This window comes from Cyprinodon tularosa, unplaced genomic scaffold, assembly GCF_016077235.1.
Source record: "Cyprinodon tularosa strain WSP-4 unplaced genomic scaffold, ASM1607723v1 ctg92, whole genome shotgun sequence".
Taxonomy (NCBI): domain Eukaryota; kingdom Metazoa; phylum Chordata; class Actinopteri; order Cyprinodontiformes; family Cyprinodontidae; genus Cyprinodon; species Cyprinodon tularosa.
The window spans coordinates 1,919,913-1,938,483 of NW_024039696.1; the positions used below are offsets into that span (position 1 = coordinate 1,919,913).

General features: G+C 37.0%; 1 protein-coding gene across 1 annotated transcript; it reads left to right on the forward strand.

The window, feature by feature from the left end:
• Positions 1-2,877: 2,877 nt before the first annotated feature.
• atxn10 (ataxin 10) lies at positions 2,878-17,403 on the forward strand. The gene is made up of 11 exons (XM_038274535.1): positions 2,878-3,027; positions 4,191-4,379; positions 5,645-5,730; positions 5,887-5,983; positions 6,089-6,253; positions 8,201-8,281; positions 8,448-8,604; positions 8,696-8,813; positions 9,058-9,242; positions 12,535-12,598; positions 15,963-17,403. The coding sequence occupies exons 1-11, from the start codon at positions 2,897-2,899 to the stop codon at positions 16,145-16,147; spliced, it is 1,458 nt and encodes a 485-aa protein (XP_038130463.1). The 5' UTR covers positions 2,878-2,896; the 3' UTR covers positions 16,148-17,403.
• The last annotated feature ends 1,168 nt before the right edge of the window (positions 17,404-18,571 follow it).

The following is an 18,571-nucleotide window of genomic DNA, read 5'->3' on the forward strand; positions in this document are numbered from 1 at the left end:
GGCTAGTTGGGGTAATTATGCATTAACTAAGGAAAATAACAACTTGCTACATATGCAAAGTGGCAGTCCATGTATGATTTCATTTATATAGAGAAACAAGTGACATGTAGAACTTCATCAAATGCTATTATTGCTGCTAATCAGTGATACCAAAATAGTCAACATTAGTACTTGGAAAAATATTGATACATGTTTTGCAACTGCAAGTAAAGGTTATTCAGTCAAACTTCAACTCAAGATAAAGTATTGAAGTACTCACTTTTGAAAATACATAATTATTAAAAAGTAAAAATGTAATATTCTAATATCAATACATTTCTGTATTATTTAGAGAGAGAGACTTAGACAGATTTTATTTGTCATTTTGTTTTACACAAGTGTAAAACAAAAAGAAATTTCGTTTGGAACAGCTCTCTGGATAATTTCATCTTTTTTAAAAGTCAGCCTTGAAAAATAGTAAGAAAAAAAAATAAATAAATATATAAAAAAAGTAATATAAACATATGACTGTAAATTTACAGTTCTAACGTTTTTTTTTTTAATAAATTTTTTTATTTACAGAGTAATCCTTCAGAAACCACCTGATGTATTGATGCATAGAACCACCTGCTACAGATTCTGCACCACCTGGAAAGAACTTCAGCACACAGAGGCCACAAAAAGGAAAGATATTTTATTATTTATTATTAAAAATAAACATGAATGCCTTGATTCTCCTCACGTATTTGCTATGGGACACAGGTTTTAGGTAAAATCTATTACCACAAAGACCCTGCAGCTCTATTTTCAGAACTCCTCCTACTGAACAGCTTGGCCACATCACAACAGCTAACACTTACATAAAAATTTTAAACAACAAATATTATCTGCCTTAAGTTTCTCACATTTGTGGAACATCATTAAATCTCTAAAACTGTGGGTCTAAAGTCAGTCCTAAGGTCTGCTGTCTTGCTTGCTGAAATTGCAATTCAAGGGAGGAAAACATCAACAGCTGCATTTCAAAAATGATCAAGAAAAAAGTAAAAGGTTCTTGAATTAAGTGTAAATTTGAGCAGGTAAATAAGTTGATCTGCCAATGGAATTTGTATTTTTACTCTTAAACTAAGATAATTAGATAATATGCACTTGAAATAAGCCAATGCAAAAGTTTTTTCTTATTTTAAATGCAAACTGTCTTTTTCTATTGGCAAAGCGTCTCACTTATCTTCTCAATTCAAGAAAAAATGCACTTATCTTAAGAAAAAATGTGTTGTTTAGATTTCAATGTTTTGCAGTGTAAACTGAGCCAAAATGAACTAGAAACTGAGAGCTTCCTCGAAATGTAGTGGAATAGAAAGTACAATATCTTATTATAAGTACCCCCAGACAATGACTCAAGTAAAGTAAAGATACTAAACAAAGTACTTAAGTGCAGTAATCAAATAACTGTTCTTTGTTACTTTCCACCACTGCTGCTTGTGCATAAGGAAAGGCTTTATTCACAACAGCAGATGCCTGTATCCATCCTTCAATCCAGATGCGATCACATATGTTTGTGAGTGCCCAATTTTGACATCCCTATATTTTGCAAATTGCAAACTGTCTCATTACACTGTTAGTAATTTTTTTGACCATGATTGGTGGAAAGCAAGGATTTCAGCATTGAAATAAAATGTCAAAGATGGAGAATTTAAAGTGCATTGCTATATGTATTTAAGTAAATGTTTTCCTCTTATTCTTTGCAAAGCATGAGTACTAGGTTTAGATATTTCCACGAATTATAGGGTATGTCATATGTTATACGGATAAGCTGATCAGGAAGGCCGGCACTGTGATTGGATGCCCTCTGGTCTAAGTGCAGGAGGTGGGAAAAAAGGGATCTTTACTAACTTAACATCTCTGTTGGATAATGTCTCCCACCCCATGCATGAAGCTGTTGCTGAACTATAACCACCACTATAACCACCACTAATTTTGTACAGTTTCTACCTTAGTCAGTTAAATAACATGCTGATGTCATTTTGCACATCACTGATGTTGCTGCCATTTTCAAATATCCACTGCTGTAAAAATCCCCATAGCTGTTTATTGGTTATTTTATTCTCCAGTTGCACAGTTTTTATATTTAAAAAAAAAACTTTACAGTGCAATATTCTATTGTTTATCTTTTAACTCTTCATTTTATCTTATTCTTATACATTTTTTCTAAAGTCCACATTGATGGGACATTTTTTTTTTAAATCTTTTTGCTGCTGTAAACACCAGAATTTTCCCTACGTGGGACAATAAAGATATTTTCTATTCTATTCTATTATTCTATTCTACTCTATTCTATTATTCTCATCTATTCTTCTTGTTTCTAGTCTATTATTCTATTATATTCAATTATTCTATTCTATTATTTTCTATTCTATTCTATTTTATTCTTTTCTGTTCTTTTCTATACTATTATTCTATTCTATTCTTTACTTTTCTATTCTATTCTTTTATTCTATTCTATTATTCTATTCTATTATTTTCTTTTCTATTCTATTCTTTTCTATTCTATTCTATTCTTTTCTTTTCTATACTATACTATTATTCTATTCTATTATTCTATTCTATTCTTTTCTACTCTATTCTATTGTTTTCTATTCTATTATTATAATATTCTATTCTATTCTATTCTGTTGTTGATGCTTTCTGATTGGCTGTCTCCTTAATTTGTCATATGAAAGAAAAAAAAATGTATAGCTCAGAAAAGTGTGTTTAAAATATCTTAACTTTATGTTCAGTGGGGCATGGCCGAAGTCATGACTGTCAGTGAACACGTGCAAACAAGAGCACATGCTTTGACTCCGCCCATCTGAGAAATTAAGCCAATAGGAAGTCAGGGATTGACTCTTGCGCCCCGCCCACACGACGCAGCTAAAGAAACATGGCAGCTTCCACCGATGACAAGCAGAAAATATCAGCAGCTTTTGCTGATATTTTAAATGAGAAACTCTCATCTGAACACTTGCAGGTTTTAAAAACGTTTACAGGTGCTTTAAAAGATGCGGAATACAGGTGCGGTTCGTACAGTTTTCGCTGGTTTCAGTAAATAACGGGTAGCTCAGTAGCTAAGCTAAAGTTAGCTCGTTCTTTATCATCGATTTTCTGGCACAAAAAAATATGTTTGGCAGCTTGTATGTACTCACGCCTTTTTATTATGACTATTCTATCTGTAAACCTTTTGTTTGGGAGTCGATTTAGCTGCTCATTTTTCCCCCTCACATTTATTTATGTTAGAAACGATTTTTACTTTGAGCCTCATTAAAATAACACCTGCTACAACGAAAGAATGTGAGAAAGTGCTGATTTACATCTTCATTTCACAGCATATTAATACACAACTGCGTTTTATTTTAAACGGTAAAACCTGATTGCTAAAAAATGTTATATATTTAGTTGTAATCTGAAATATACTCAGTTTCACTCAGGATTTCCATTCAGTTAAAGATGAGATTTAATTGAAATTGGTCTGGATATTCAGGGAAAAACTGTAAGCAGCTGTTATACCACTGTTTGTACCACTATTTTGTTTAACATTGAGGTTTTCTTTTTTAGCCACAGTAAAAATAACTTTGTATTCATTAAAATGGAACTTTCAAAAGTAAGATTGGTGGAGGTAGTATCATGCTATGGGACTGTTTGGCTGCATTTAACAAAGCAGGTGGAATAATAAAGGAGGATCAACTCTTTATTTTTGTATGTAGTGCCTCAACCAGCAATTATTTTGCAAATCATTTAATCTTTAGATTATTTTTCAGATTAATCAATTAATAATCGGATAGCCAAAGATTCCTTAAAGAAGATTTTTTCACTAAGTTTAACCAAGTGAAACTAAAAGTTTTCCACCTGAGTAGTTCTAGATTGAACACATTGACAGACGACATTGTTTTTTTAAAAATTATAAATGCAATTTGTTTACATATGTTTTTTTTACAATTTTGATATAATTACTGCTCTAAGTGGGTTGCTCTGTCAGCTAAAGGCATGTTTTACAGTCTCTACATTCCATTTAATGATTGATCGATTACTAAAATAGCTGAGATCGTTATTTCGATTAATCCAATTTATTGTTTGAGCCATATTTGTATCAGTTACATAAAAATATGTATTCTATGTAGTTATGGGTTTAAATTCAAATCATATTTTAATATCTCCCCATTTCAAACTCTCTTCTTCAGGGATGCTGTGGTGGAAGACATTTTCTCTGAGCTCCTCAAGGTTCTAACCAGGCTGTTTGAGGGCCTGAAGAGTGCAGACAGCCATGCTGATGAAGAGCCTTTTACTCTGCAGCTCCAGCTCACCGCTGAGTGCTTCAGATCCCAAAGGAACTCCTGTGTTCAGAGTCCACGCAATCAAAAACTCCTCAGGTAATTTCAATGAGTGTGCAGCATTAGAGCTGTTTGTTTCACCCATTTATATTGAAGCTACCAAATTTCTCCTACTTCCTGTTGTACCTTTATAAAACTGGTAATCAGATTATATTAATGTCATGAACGTCCACATCAATGCGTTTTAGCACCATGTCTTTTCTCACAGACTGTTTACATTTGACCCCTGCTGCACTTTATGGAATGGAAATGTTCTGAAAGCTGTACAAAACAAAATTAGAATAAAAGTTGTCTAAGTCTAAAGTGGGATCCTAAAGTATTCATACCTGTGATTTTGATTCTGAATTTGTGACATAAAATCCCAAAAACATTACATGACTAATAATAATTTTTGTACAAATGTTCAATGTAGGGCTAAACATTAACTTTTCTGTTTCTAATGGATAGCTTAGAGGCTCTGAATAGCAGGTATAAAATTACCTGGAACAGTACCGATCATTTTAAAACCTAAAGCCACTGAGTATCTGCTGGAATAAACCAGATTAGAGGGCAAGGAAGCAGCAGAGAATGAAGCGGATTTAAAAATTTAATTTCCACTAAAATACAATTAAAGGAATTACAGAGTGAGAATGAATGAAAGAATCTCTGTTCAGTAAAATGTGGAAGTATTTACCGTAACATTTTCTCAGCATGAGGTTTTGAAGATGAAGTGTGAAGCTCCAGGTTTAGTAGCCATAGGACATCTGAATGCAGCTGGATCTGGATGGTGGAACCAGCAAAGCATAAATATGCTAGTTTCTGCTAAACTGAGGCAGAAATAGCTGTAATTTATAATTTATATGTTTATTTGTCAAATTAGTCCTTTAAATGTATTGCAGTTGAAAAAATAATGTATTTATTGTAGCAAGTGTTGAACTTTTGATTCAAAAAAGTAATGATTATTGTATTAGAAAGCCGTTAATTTGATTAGTTTTTAATCCCATCCACCACTAATCACCATTTCTGCCCAGCATTTAGCTTTATATGACCTCCAGTCTGCTCTAACTAGCTTTACCTTAAGGTAAGGTTAAAGTCTTCCCACAGCATGATGCTTCCACCACGTGTTTCACAAAGGGAAGGTTTTTTTTGACAGACCCAATTATGTGCTAATTTCTTTGTGTTGGTCTAATATGTCAAATTCCTAGAAGTATGTGGCCATTTGTCGTTCTAAAGGGGAACAAAAAATTTTAAAGGGTTCCAAAGTTACCTTTAAAATTGTGTTGATGGTTTGCACTTGTTGTTTACAACCTTCTGTTCTTCTCCAGGGAACTTGGATTCATCGGTGTATCCATTAAACTCTTGAGTTATCTTCAAACCACAAATTTGGACCAAAAAGACGCCCTATATGAACGTGAGTCGGAGTCAAAGCTGTAGAAAAGAAGTCAAATGAGGAAGTAATGAAATGATGATGATCAAATGATGACCGTCATGATATTGATCTGAGCTCAGTTTGTTTTCCTCTCCTCCTATCTAATCATCCGCTCATTTGTCTTCCTCTGTGGTCCAGCTCTTCGCTGTGGGATCCAGTTTCTTGGCAACCTCGCCGTAGGAAACCAGATGAGCAAGGATGAAATTTGGCAGCACAGCCTCCCCGATGTCCTCTTGTGAGAACGTTTTCATAGAATAAGAATCACCCCAACACTTGGTCCTTAGTTGTAACCATCTGTTATGGATGCTTAAACTGGGTGGCCCCGTTTGTGTGCGAACAGGCAGCTGCTCAACGTTGACGATGAGAAAGTGGTCAGCTACACCTCTATGGTTATCCACACGTGTCTGGATGAGGCCAAAGTGGAGGATCTGTCGAAGCCACAAAACATCCTGCTGGCCCTCAAAGTGATGGAGCTGTGTAGGACCCAGCCTGACCTGGACTGGACGTAAGTCTGAAGGCTCATCATCCTTCTGTTCATGTATATGAAAGCAGACCCCCTCTCTTCTTAATCTGTTTGTAGGTAATGTCCTCATTTAAGTTAGAATGAAGTGAATTACCTTATTTTAGATACTGATATTTTGGTTATTGTCAGCGACCAAGCTGTCAGGCAAAAGACTAAGGTGTAGAAAAAATATCATCCAAACAAAATCCCTCAAAAGACTCGAAAATTGGCCCAAAAAAAGATGTCAACTAAGACAAATCTGACAAAGGATAACAAACCAGAACTGACCTCTTACAATGAACACAGGGATATTTAAAAAAAGTTAAAAACAATCCACTGGACTTAGTTTCCGAGTTTGAAGACGTTTTGCTTCCCATCCAAGAAGCTTTTTCAATTCAAAATGTCAGAATTAGTGTTGAGTTTGAGGCTTTATAAGGGTGGACCAAAACAAAACTAAGTCAAACTAAGACATTCAAACATCAAAATGTATTGTTTTACAGCTTCTTCAGAGTCAAGTTCCCCAGTCTCAGAAGCTTGTTGGATTCCTCCACTTCCTGGTGTTATACCATATTTGCTCCCCCAGCTACATAGTTCTTTCAACCTCAGCAAAAGAAAAACAGTTTTCTTCAAATACTGTACATAGATAGGGTGTTTACTAAATGTTCGCACCCATATTAGTAAGTCCTAAAATAGATATGCTGTGTGAAAGAAATAATAAAATAATGACATTGAAACAGTAGGAGGAACCTCCACAGTTAGAATAAAGAAACTGTTGAGGGAATGTCAGGAAAGTGCTGAATTGTTTAAAGTTGGAGGCAGTGTGAGTAATTTTCCCAAGAAATCTCAGAGGCCGGTCACTGAAAAGATTCTCCATCCATTAATGTTGCTAAAAAAGATATGAAGGCTATGATTGTTTGAGGTCTGGACTGGACTGTTAGCTAGGGCGGCAATTAACAATTATTTTTGTTTTGATTTATCAATTAATAATTGGATAGCAAAAGAATCCTTAAAGATTTTTTACAGAATCAAACTAGGTGAAATGAAAAATCTTCTACTTTAGGAATTCTGTATAGAGCACAATAACAGACGAATTTACAAAAAAATCTTAAATACAAAATATATGTTTTTTTTTTTTTTACAGTTTTTGTATAATTACTAGTCTAATTGGTCTCTCTATCAGCTGGAGTTTCTATACTCCAGTTAATTACTAATGGATTACTAAATTAGTTGATGATTATTTCAGTAATCGATTAATCAGATTGTTTCAGGCCTAAAGTCAGCTACAGCAAAGATCCATATATAAAAGCTAAAAGAAGAGATTTACTTTATTGTCATGCAGTTTTGAAATTTGACCTCTTAGTTTAACCCACAGAGGAGAAATTATGGACTTTTAAATGACTTTTAAATAATCACCTAAATCTGCTTATCTTAGATTTTAAAATAGTTTTTTCTGTTTTCGCTGCAGAATCCAAACACAATCATCTATAAGAAGCTTCCTAACATCTTTCTTTAATCTTTTTTTATATATTTTTCATCTCCTTAACATTCTCTTTACTCTTATCTCATGACAAAATAAACACGGGTCCTCGTTCAGCCATAGTTGTCAGAATTATAGTTCTAAGTTATTTTAATTGTTGCCCTGGCTGCATATTTTTTAAGGTAATGTATTTATTTTTATTTCATGAAGAGTATTAATGTCGCATTTAACTTTCTATGGGCCTTTGCTCCTCTCTTTCCCATTTGAACAGTCTTCTCAGTCAAAATGAGCTCATTTTCATGGCATAGTTACACCAACACTAAACAAAACATTCTTCAACATTGTGAAAAATAATGCAGAGCTCGGCAAATGTTTTTGAATGTCTCCATCAACAATTTATAAAAAATTATTTGTTTAGCAGACTTTTGAAAAATTATGCTTAACCTGACAATTGAATTTCAATGCAATTCCAGCGTCCTCATTGCAACCCAGCATTTCCTCAAGTCTTCAGCTCTGGTGGAAAGCATGTATTCTGGGATGTCCCATCATGACAGGTAATCTTTATTAAAATAAAATAAACAAAAGGCAGAAACAGACATATTTCCTTTAAGATCTAACCTGAAACTTTGATTCAGATGTTTGTTAAATATTCTTTTACTGTATGGAGAAGAAGAAAAAGTTAAGAAATGCTGCTGAAATGTGTCTATAAATGTTTTTCAGAGTAACTCTATTAGAGCTGCTCTTGGCCCAGTTAAGAGAAGAGGGCTCAGAGGGCTGCGGCGTCCCCCCCAGTGTGGCCCATTTCCTGGCCGGTTCCTTCCAGAAAGGCTGTGGCGCGGTTCTCACACTCGCTACAGGTTCTGCTTCCAGCAACGAGGTAGGAAACGCATTAGCTGGTATATTTAAACCCAATAGATCTTTTTTTTTCTTTTCTAAGTCTCTGTGCTGTGGGCTGCAATCCTTATCAGGTCCTGCAGGAGGCGCTGACTGTAATAAGTTTGCTAGACGTGCTGTGTGAGATGACCTCAGACGACAAGCAGTTCATGTTCCTGCAGGAGCATCCTGATCTTCTAGAAACTACAGTTGGTAAATGAAAAAACAGACCACCTCCCTGACTGGGGTCCAAACATCCTGATTCCCATCAAATCCCCATCAGGACAGACACTTAAGACCCCTGCCAGAAGGCCTCCTCAGTGTGCACAAGCAATAAAAGCCAAGCACAAATGCAAAAGGAGAGAAAAGTTTTCAGCAAACCAGCTAAATACACAGAGAATAAACTGCTGAAGTTTGTATTTTTCCTCTCTGTTTATCCTTTTTTTTTCTTTTACAGGGCTTCTGCAGCAAGTGCATACTATTGGGAAATCCAGCAAGAATATTTTCAGCGCCACTCAGAGCTTCTCCTCCTTTACTGGAGAGGATGACCCATCCTCATATTCTCCAGTCATAAGCTTTAAGGCTCACCTCATTAGGCTGATAGGAAACCTCTGCCACAACAACGCCGCCAATCAGAACAAGGTCTGAATTATAAATGACACGTATAAAGTAACAAGATGTTTAAAGATCAGTTCTATTTGCTTTTCTAGGATTTTAGATTCCCCCTCTTTTTCATCTGAATCGGACAGTCCTGTCTTTCATCTTCCTTTCTCGTCGACTTCAACCCGAAACTGCTTTACTTCTAGAGATCTTATCAGCTTCACTTCTACGTCGCCTGCCAGCATCTAGCAGACAGATAAGGAAGCAGTCAGGGAAGAGCCGGCCTCTCCATCCACCCAGTTGTACTTAATAGAAAGAGATTTGTGGAATGCCTGTGGGATGACCACCCTCAGCTGGCCTCTCCGTAATATTTATGGATGCTGATCTGTGGTCCGTCAGCGGTCAGAAATCACCCCCGTATCTGTTTTCACGAGGATTTCTTCCAGTAAACCGAATGTCATTCTGTTCACCTTTTGGCAGAGAGGGTAATTTAAGATGTGCATGCGAAGCACTGAACAGCTCGTACCGGTCTGAAGGAAGGGGTCTGCTCGCTTGTTATTCATCCCTTTATGGGTTTGGACGTAATGTAAGCAGCTTTTGTTCTCAGAGCGGAGAGAAGCACAGACACGAGCTTCTTAGACCATCTAAATGACTATTCCATTTTCTGAAACGCTCTTGTTCTCCTGCTCCCTGCCAGGCTGTTTGGAGGGTAACCACAATGGCAACACACAGTCATCAGCCTATAGGATCAGACGCATGATGAAGAGCAGATCCCCCAGTGTGGTGGTCTTAGACTAACACTGGTGCTTTTCCTTACATTTGAGGCTCTGCTAAAGACAACTCTATGTTTCACCATTTTAAAATCCACTGGGTTTTATAAAGAGAGGGTAATAAATGTTGGGGAATTTAAACAAAGGAGTAATCAGCAGAGGCAGGTTTTGTTTATTTCATTAGATGCTGGGAAAAGTCTTAGTGAAGAATGGATTTTTCAAGGTGCAATCTGATTTCTTGTCTCTTTAAGGTTTCTAAAGCAACAGAGTATTAGGAAAATACATACATAAAATTTCTCACCTTAAAAATGAACCCAAACTGGACAGAACGAAGCCCTGTCAGACTGAAATTAAATGTTATACTTCTAAGTATAGGATTATAAAATTAGAAGTTGTAATTAGGCAAAGGTTATTTTTGTTATCTAAAAATAACAAAATAAGGAAAACTTAAAAGCCTTTTTGTTAAGTTGGAATAAAAATGAAATAAAAGCTTTTAAAAAGCGAAAAAGCCTGAAGAGAAAGTGTAATAAGGCAAGACAAATTAAAGCGAACTGAATTTTAAGAGAGAATGTGCTTCGTTTTTCGTTTGTGTCTTTATCATAATCGATTAATTTATGGTCTTTTTTTCAAGTTTCCTTTAACACAATTAGCTGGTGCTGTCAAAGCAGCCTGTCCTTATCTGGGATTTTATTTCTATTATTAATTGTTTCTTTTTTCTTTTTTTTTTGTCTTGTCGTATTGCATAAAGCAATGTTTCCCAACCAGGCGTATGCATACCCCTAGTGGTCTGTCTGTGCATTGCAAGGGGTACTTAAAAAAATATTTTGGGGCGACAGTGGCGTTGGATGTTAGCCTGACGTAGTCTGACTCAATTCTAGTCAGAATATGAGTCTGATACTGCTCCATAGAGCTGTGATTATGGGGCGTGTTTTGAACGAACCAGGAAAAAAAAGCCTCTGCACTCAATTGGATAGACCTACAACCAATAAGAGCAACGGAGTGCGTGACGTATCTTAAGCGAGGCATAGTTGTTGTCCACAAAAATCAAAGCGTGCAGTTTCACGCCTAGAATAAGAAGATGAGACTTGATCGCGTTTCTCTGTTCCTCTTTTAAAATTAATTTGCTGTCGATATCTTCTAGAACAGACCTAATAGCAGAATCTACTCACCCAAACTCTCCAGCGGCAGCCATTGTTGTTGTCACCCAAGCGCGCTTTGGTCACGTGGTTGATAACGTTACTCTTGATCATCTGTCCATCATCGTATAAAGCCCGCCCTGACAATTTGATTGGATCGCCTGACAGTGGGCTTTAATACTCGCGCTACTATGGAGCAGAGCCAGACCGAACTTCCCCGAACTCAAACCTTGTGGGCGGGACTAAGTTCGGACTGGCACCCAGGCTAGTTGGATGTAGGAGTTTGCCCTGAAATTGAAGGGTTGACGGTTCAAGCCCCGGCTCTGACTTTCAGTGTCGTTGTGTCCTTGGGCAAGACACTTCACCTGCATTGTCTACTGATGGTGGTCAGAGGGCCCGGTGGCGCCAGTGTACGGCAGCCCCGCTTCTGTCAGTGAGCCCCAGGGCAGCTGTGGCTACAATGTAGGTTGCCACCATCAGTGTGTGCGTGAATGGGTGAATGAATGTAGTGTAAAGCGCTTTGGTCAAGTTACCTGACTTGAAAAAAGGCGCTATATAAGTACATGCCATTTACCATTTACCATATTTTGTTTCTTAGGTTGTAAAAATAGGCCTGGGATCTGTTTTGCTTTGTAAAGACCTAATTGAAAATCAAACAAGCTTTTATTAACCAAAAAGTAAGTTTTTCTTATATGTTTGAGTTCACCATCAGCTTTGACATACATTAAAACCCAGCAGAGGAAAAGACTGGATGTAGAGAACAGCCTGTTATCAGCTGTTTTTCACTCTGAGCTATTAAAGCTCATCAAAGCAGCTCAGGTGTTTTGATGAAATCGAAGTAAAACCAATTAAGTCTGACTACAATTTTTGTTCAGTATTTTGTTCCCAATTAATCAAATTTAAATGTATTTACAAGGGAGTTTCTCAGAGGAGCTCCAGAGTTATAAATCCAGGTTTATTATATGATTTTATTTTGTATCTTTTTCAATTCCTTACGAACTTCCAGGCAACATTTATGTTGTTTTTTTTAAATTTGATTTTGAAATGGAAAGCATAAAATTATAAGAATTAAATGCTCAAATTAAAAGTAAAATTGTCTTTATTTTATAATTTGTTATTGTACTGTACGTTCTATGCAGTGAAAAAATGCCCAAAGGGGTACATGTGTTAAGAAAGGGAAGCATTCTCATAAATCTATATCTGAAATGAATAAAAACTCAACTAATTTTGTCTTCAAAAATTAAATCTAAATTAGCTAAAAAAAATATATGAATTCAAACTAAAATGGAAATAAAAATCAGAAGTCATAAATAGATCAGATGATTATAATGTCATAATTTGTTTCCTAAAGCGATAGATGATTTAAGTAACTAAAAATTCTGCAGTAATTTGATGAAATATTTTTCCTTTGCAATGTTACCTCCTCAGGTGAGAGACCTGGATGGCATCCCACTCATCTTGGACAACTGCAACATAGACGGAAACAATCCTTGTATCCTTTCATAATGTGGGATCCTTCACGTTTTTTATTCTTCTTCTCTTATCCGTCTGTTTCTACAACTACTTACTTTAATATGCCACAATTTGTAAGGTTGGAAACATGGTGGTATGTTTGCTTTAGTGAAACACAACTTGTTACCTATCAGTTTGTGGAATCGATGCATAGGAGGGACTTTCATAGATTAACGTTAAAATCTATTAATAAAACGCGTATACTCCTTTTTACATAATCTTTATGGGGATGCATTGTGAAAAAAAAAGAAATGCAACAGTTTAACGCAGCGGTGTCAAACTGGTTCCAGAAAGGGCCGTGTGGCTGCAGGTTTTCTTTCCAACCAAGCAATAGCTCACCAGACTCCATTCATCTTATCAAGACATCATGTTCAGATTGGACTCACTTGATGAGATGACTGGGGTCTGGTGTGCTATTGCTTGGTTGGAAAGAAAACCTGTAGCCACACGGCCCTTTCTGGAACCAGTTTGATACCCCTGGTTTAACCTTATGCAGTGTGAACCCAAAAAAAAGGCAAAAATATGTATAGAGATCAAATTTCAACCTTTTTTTCCACTTTTGTTGAAAGGTTTTTTTTAGCAAGGAAGTGCACACACCTCCAAATTGTGCATTAATACTAAAACGAAGCTTTCTTTTGCATTATGTGAAGTATATGTTCAATATTTAAATCTGAATGCGCAGTGACAGAAAACACTTAACTTCATAAACTGCTTTAACAAACATTAGCCTTAATACTTAAAGCCAGGCATACACTGTACGATTTTTTTTTTGTGCCTATTTCTGGCCGATTCTCCAGTCGTGCAAGAATTTTTTCGATCGGGCTTAGTTTCAGCCTCATCGTGCATCCTGCTTTGTGTAGTAGACAGGGGGTAACGAGGGGTGATCGGCCTCTCACGACCACCTCCCGATCGGGAATCGTAAGGTCGGGAGAAAATCAAACATGTTTGAAATTCAGTCAGCCGTTGTGAGGTGTTCGTGGACAAATCCTGCTGTTAAATCAGAGCTACGTGTTGATTTACTGCAACCTCGAACACTGCGCATGGACAAAAAAGGGAGTTCTTGTTTTTCTTCCAGATTGACGAGTCCAATCAGCGCCAGATGTGTGGTTTCTTGATGGTCGGTGGGAGCAGTTAGATTGCATCAGTGTGTCAGGCCGTACATTGTTAGAACAAACATTGTGAGCTGTGAACATCTAAATCCTACGGTTTCATTATACAGTTTAAGCTGTAGCTGCGTGCAACTATTGAAAATATCGCGTAGTGTAGGCCAGGCTTAACAGGTAGGTGATATTGGGGTTTAACAAGAACATACATGAATGCCAAAAAAATAATCCCAACAATTATTTTATTAGTTAGTTAGAAGGTATAATCGTTGGCACTACCTCTTCTGCACTCAGGTATTCACACAAAGCTCTGCAGCACGCTAAAATACCATATTTTCCAAACTATATAAGCCTTTTATTTTTTCACATGCTTTGAACCATTTGGCTTGTAAGAAGGTGCAGCTTTTCTGTAGATTTTTTCCTAACTGCCAGAAAGGGATATCAAAGTCTCTAAAAGCTCTATAGTCCAGAAAATACGGTAATTGTGCTTAGGAAGGCTGATGATAGCAGTGCAGAAATCTACATGACTCTTGGATCTGCAACACTGAGGCTGAAGAGTCAAGAAAGCAGCAAGTAAAACGTTCTAAGACTATCCTACATCAGAGGACCAAATTCTAAACCCCAAACCTTGCTGGTTGTTAACACATCAGCTATTTTTAGTTTGCAACAACAGATTTTTCTGTGAGACTGCCTTTTTACAAGTGGAGGCTGAGCTGATCCTTTGTTCCCATGTAGGCCTCCCAGACTGCGGTAAATGGTGCTAACTCCCTTTGCCTGTCTGTGTTGTCAGACCGTGTTTCTCTTCAAAAACAAAAAGATTCTTCAAGAAAAGTGTGGGAAACATTAGAGGAGAAAGCGGAGATGTGTAACATGTCTTCAAAACTGCTTTGTTTGGGTTGGGATGGCTGTGTTCTCCTTGACCCAAGACAAACACAATCCGGACAAGAGTTTGACATCCTGAGAAAGAAAACTACTGTTTTACCCGGTTGTAGGGATTCCATACCAGAACAGAGAAGAAACATGTTGTTATGGGTAGATACATATTTCAGATCATTTTGGTTTTGGGAAGAAGAAATAGTTTATGGTTTTTAATCGTTTTTCGTTTTTACAAAATAGAAAAAAAACATGAAAAACTTCTTCTGCAGTTTAAACATTAATTCTTTTAGGAAATATCTGAGTTTTGCAAATCTAATTTTTTCCCCCTCCATTCCTTTAAGTAAACAATGCGCACATGAACATTCTTAGATCTGAACCATGATATTACACCCGTCTGAGCCTTCAAAACGTATTTCCTCTAAGCAGTGTTTTTGAATCCTAATAAAAAAACAGCATCCTCACAGCATGACGCTGCCTCCATCATGTTTCACCATGTGGTCTAGTTGCCTCAGAACGTCCTCAGAACAACTGCATATCTGTAAAGTTTATTAACAGAAAGAATGAAGCTATCAGTATTTCTGCAAGTTTAAGGAAGTTACATTCAAAATCGTTATCAGTTGAAATTCAAAATGGGGTCTCCTGCACTGTCAGGACTGGAAGTTTATTCCAGAAGTTTTATTCAAAGCCTTCGGAAATAGCCAGCAGCATGATTTTGCTGCCAGATTAGGGTTTATGACTGTTAAGCTGGGCATATGAACAGTTTAAATTATAAAGTAAGCCAAAATCCTCATAGGACAGCCAACCTCCATTGTCGTTTAGCAAATGTTTATAGATCAATTGCCCTTTTCCATCCAGTGATCCAAATACAGAAACTTATTTCTATGTAGCCCATATCTATTATTCCAGATAGGAGTTTAATGGGAAGTGGAATTGTGCGTGTAAATAAGTTTCCAGCATAACACTTGTTTGTGATAGGAAGCTAGCTTGCTTTTAATTTGAAGTCTTCAAATAGATTTCTGGTTCTAACATTGCAGGAAACCTCACAGTGCACCAATGCAGTCAGGTTTTTATAATTAAACATTATTAAAAACGAAATAAGACCCTGCAGAATTATTGATACAAGTGGGCTGATTGGGGAAAAAATGGATGCTCTTCTTATTTTTTTTTGTACAAGACTCTAAAACCAACTTAATTTTCTCGACATTGATGCTTTAGTTAGTTTTGTTGTTTAGATTAAAATCCCTCAAAGGTTTTGTTTGTGATGCAAAATGGAGCATTCAAAGTATGGGGATACTTTTTGTTAAATAGGATGATTAAAGCAGGATGTTGGTTAAAGCTCTTCTTTCCTTAATCGACTGCCTCCAGTTATCAGCCAGTGGGCCATCTTCGCTATCAGGAACCTTCTAGAAAACAACCCGCAGAGCCAGCAGCTGGTGGCTTCTCTGAAGAGACGTGGCCCGGCAGACTACTCTGCCCTCAGGGAGCTGGGATTCCTCGTTGAAGAGCGAGATGGAAGCTTACTGCTTAAATCTGTGAGGAAGGACTCCTAAAGACAACAGTGGATTTTCATGCAGAGCAGCTAAAGAGTGACAAGTTAAGCTTGCACTCTGTATTTACCAAATTAAGATGCTTTTCCTTCAAAAATATAAATCAGAAAAGTCTTAAAAAGAAAACTTTTCTACCTCAGCACAGTTATAGAAAGCCCCTGAGGTCAGGATGTCAGGAGCTCCTGCTTTGCCCTGATCCGAGTGGGAAATGAGGAGTCTGTGAGTGGCAAACACACGCTGGCACCTTCTAGAGATGTCGAGGTCTTTGTGGTTTAATCCAAAAACAAGAGCACCACAGGGTCGAGGCTTTTTTGGCTTTTCAAACACGGTCAAGTCAGCAGCAGGAGCTGGAGTTTAATCTCAGACCCGTCGTGGCTTTTGCCGTAACCATGAAAGAGAATGTCTAAACCATGATGTAATCTACCCCCTCGTGGCCTCACCTAATTAAAATATCATGAAGCTCTACTTATTAAACCGCTTAAAATAACTGCATGTCCGACCAGACCTTTTATTAGTATTGTAATAAGAAAGCATTGAACACTAGAAAAAAACTTTAAGCTTTGACTGAGGGACGGAAGACGCAACAAAGTGAAGCAGTTTTTCTGGAAACAATAAAAAAAACAATAGAACCTTTATTGGAATCTCTGTTAAAAACATGTAAAAAGCTTCAAAGTTGATTGATCTTTTGTTGCTGCACAGAAAAATCTCTCTTTGAGGACATAAGAGACTCCTCTCGTCTTTTAGACACCTTTAAGATAAATCGTACTATTGCTATATTAAAAATATGTTTACACCTTTCTATTTGTTATAAACTTATATCCTTCCTTTATTTTCACTTGCTTCCTACCCTCCTTGCCTCCTTTCCTTTATTACTTGCATAATTTCTTTTGATTTTGCCTTGTTTATGCCTTCTTCTAGCATTCTGTCCCTTATTCCTCGCCGCCATGCCTTCCTTTGACCCCTTTTCCTCTCTCTTCTGGTCTTCTCCCTGTTATAATTTTAAACCTCTCTGTTGCAAAAATATTATCCTTATTTTTTTTTCACCAACTTTACTTTTTTAAATAAAGAACTGGGAATTCTGGGAATTTGAAAATGGAGAAGTTTGGACATTTAAGTTGAGAAAGAAGCGGTAAAAGCTCATCCAGTTGACTCTAAGGCGGCCTAGAGTCTGCATCAAAGGGATATACAGTTGAAATTGTGATTTGATATTTTTTGCAGATTTGGTAAAAAAAAAACAGTGAAGATATTATTTAAAAAAACAAAAAAACAAGCCTTGGATCCCTGTTGAAATGTAAAAACTTTTTGTAATGTGACTGTTATAAAAACTCTTATCTCCATATTGAAAAACAGGATAATCGTTGGGTGATTTAGTCGGATCAACAGAATCCCTCAGGGTTTAGATAACAACAAGGGCCTAAAGACGAACTCAAGTTTTTCCCCTCTTTTTAGTGTGAGATAATGCAGCATTTAAGAAGGAATTGTACACATCTTTGTGTGGTTCCTATCTTTTGTAATTTTTTTTGTTAAATTACTCAAAATGTTTGTTTTCCAGTTTTAAGATGCTAAAACGTGGAGTTTAATAATGAATTTCTAATAGATTTAGCACTAAATGGTTTGGTAATCTGCATTTGGGATTTCTAATACATCTTCCATATGGGATAACTGCTGAAATTCTTAGTTATCTCATTAAAATTAATTTAAATAGCCTGTCTCGCCTCAGAGAAATTCATATTCAGCCTTTGCATGTTCTAGAAATGCCTATCTATAGAGTAGAGGTAGGAATGCATGAAAGGCAGAGGGAATCACATAAGAAGTGCTAAGTTTGCAGAATGATGCTCCTTCCTGTGCTCCTCCTGCCGCTCAGTAAGCTGAACAGTTCTGACAACTACACAATGCGGAGCTATCCGGGTTCGCCCACGCCCTGCTCCACCCTGTTTGCTCTGCCTCTGATTTTAATGACAAAACGGGTTGAAACAATCGGATGGGCTTCCCTGCCGACCCGGCAGCATAGTAGAGGGAGCTTATAGGGCTCAGCTTCACCAGGATTTCAGACGGCTAACATAACAGCCATTACTAACGCTCCACTGGGCGGCCACAAAGCCTTTCAGCCCCACAGGAAAGAGTGGCGTGGAAATCAGCTGGCGCTGAAAGAGGTGGCAGGAATGGAACCCGGGGGCGTTCATCTAAGTAATCAGACGGTGCAAGAACTTTATTATTTCCAGTATCAGCGTTTTACATCATAGGCCTCTGCTGCATTGTCCCCACTGGCACCCCATAAAGATTGCCTTACATTATACAATGTTCTATATAGTAAAGCCTGGAAATGATGTATGTTCAAATAAATCTTGATTCAATAAGTACATTAAAGGCAAGCTTTGAAATTAAACTCAGACTTTTTTCTTTAAACAGCAGTTTGTTTCCCTCAGT

Coding starts and splice junctions, on each gene's coding strand:
- atxn10 (XM_038274535.1), top strand. CDS start 2,897: ATGGCAGCTTCCACCGATGACAAGCAGAAAATATCAGCAGCTTTTGCT. Junction 3,028..4,190: donor TTAAAAGATGCGGAATACAG/GTGCGGTTCGTA, acceptor TCTCTTCTTCAG/GGATGCTGTGGTGGAAGACA. Junction 12,599..15,962: donor CATAGACGGAAACAATCCTT/GTATCCTTTCAT, acceptor GACTGCCTCCAG/TTATCAGCCAGTGGGCCATC.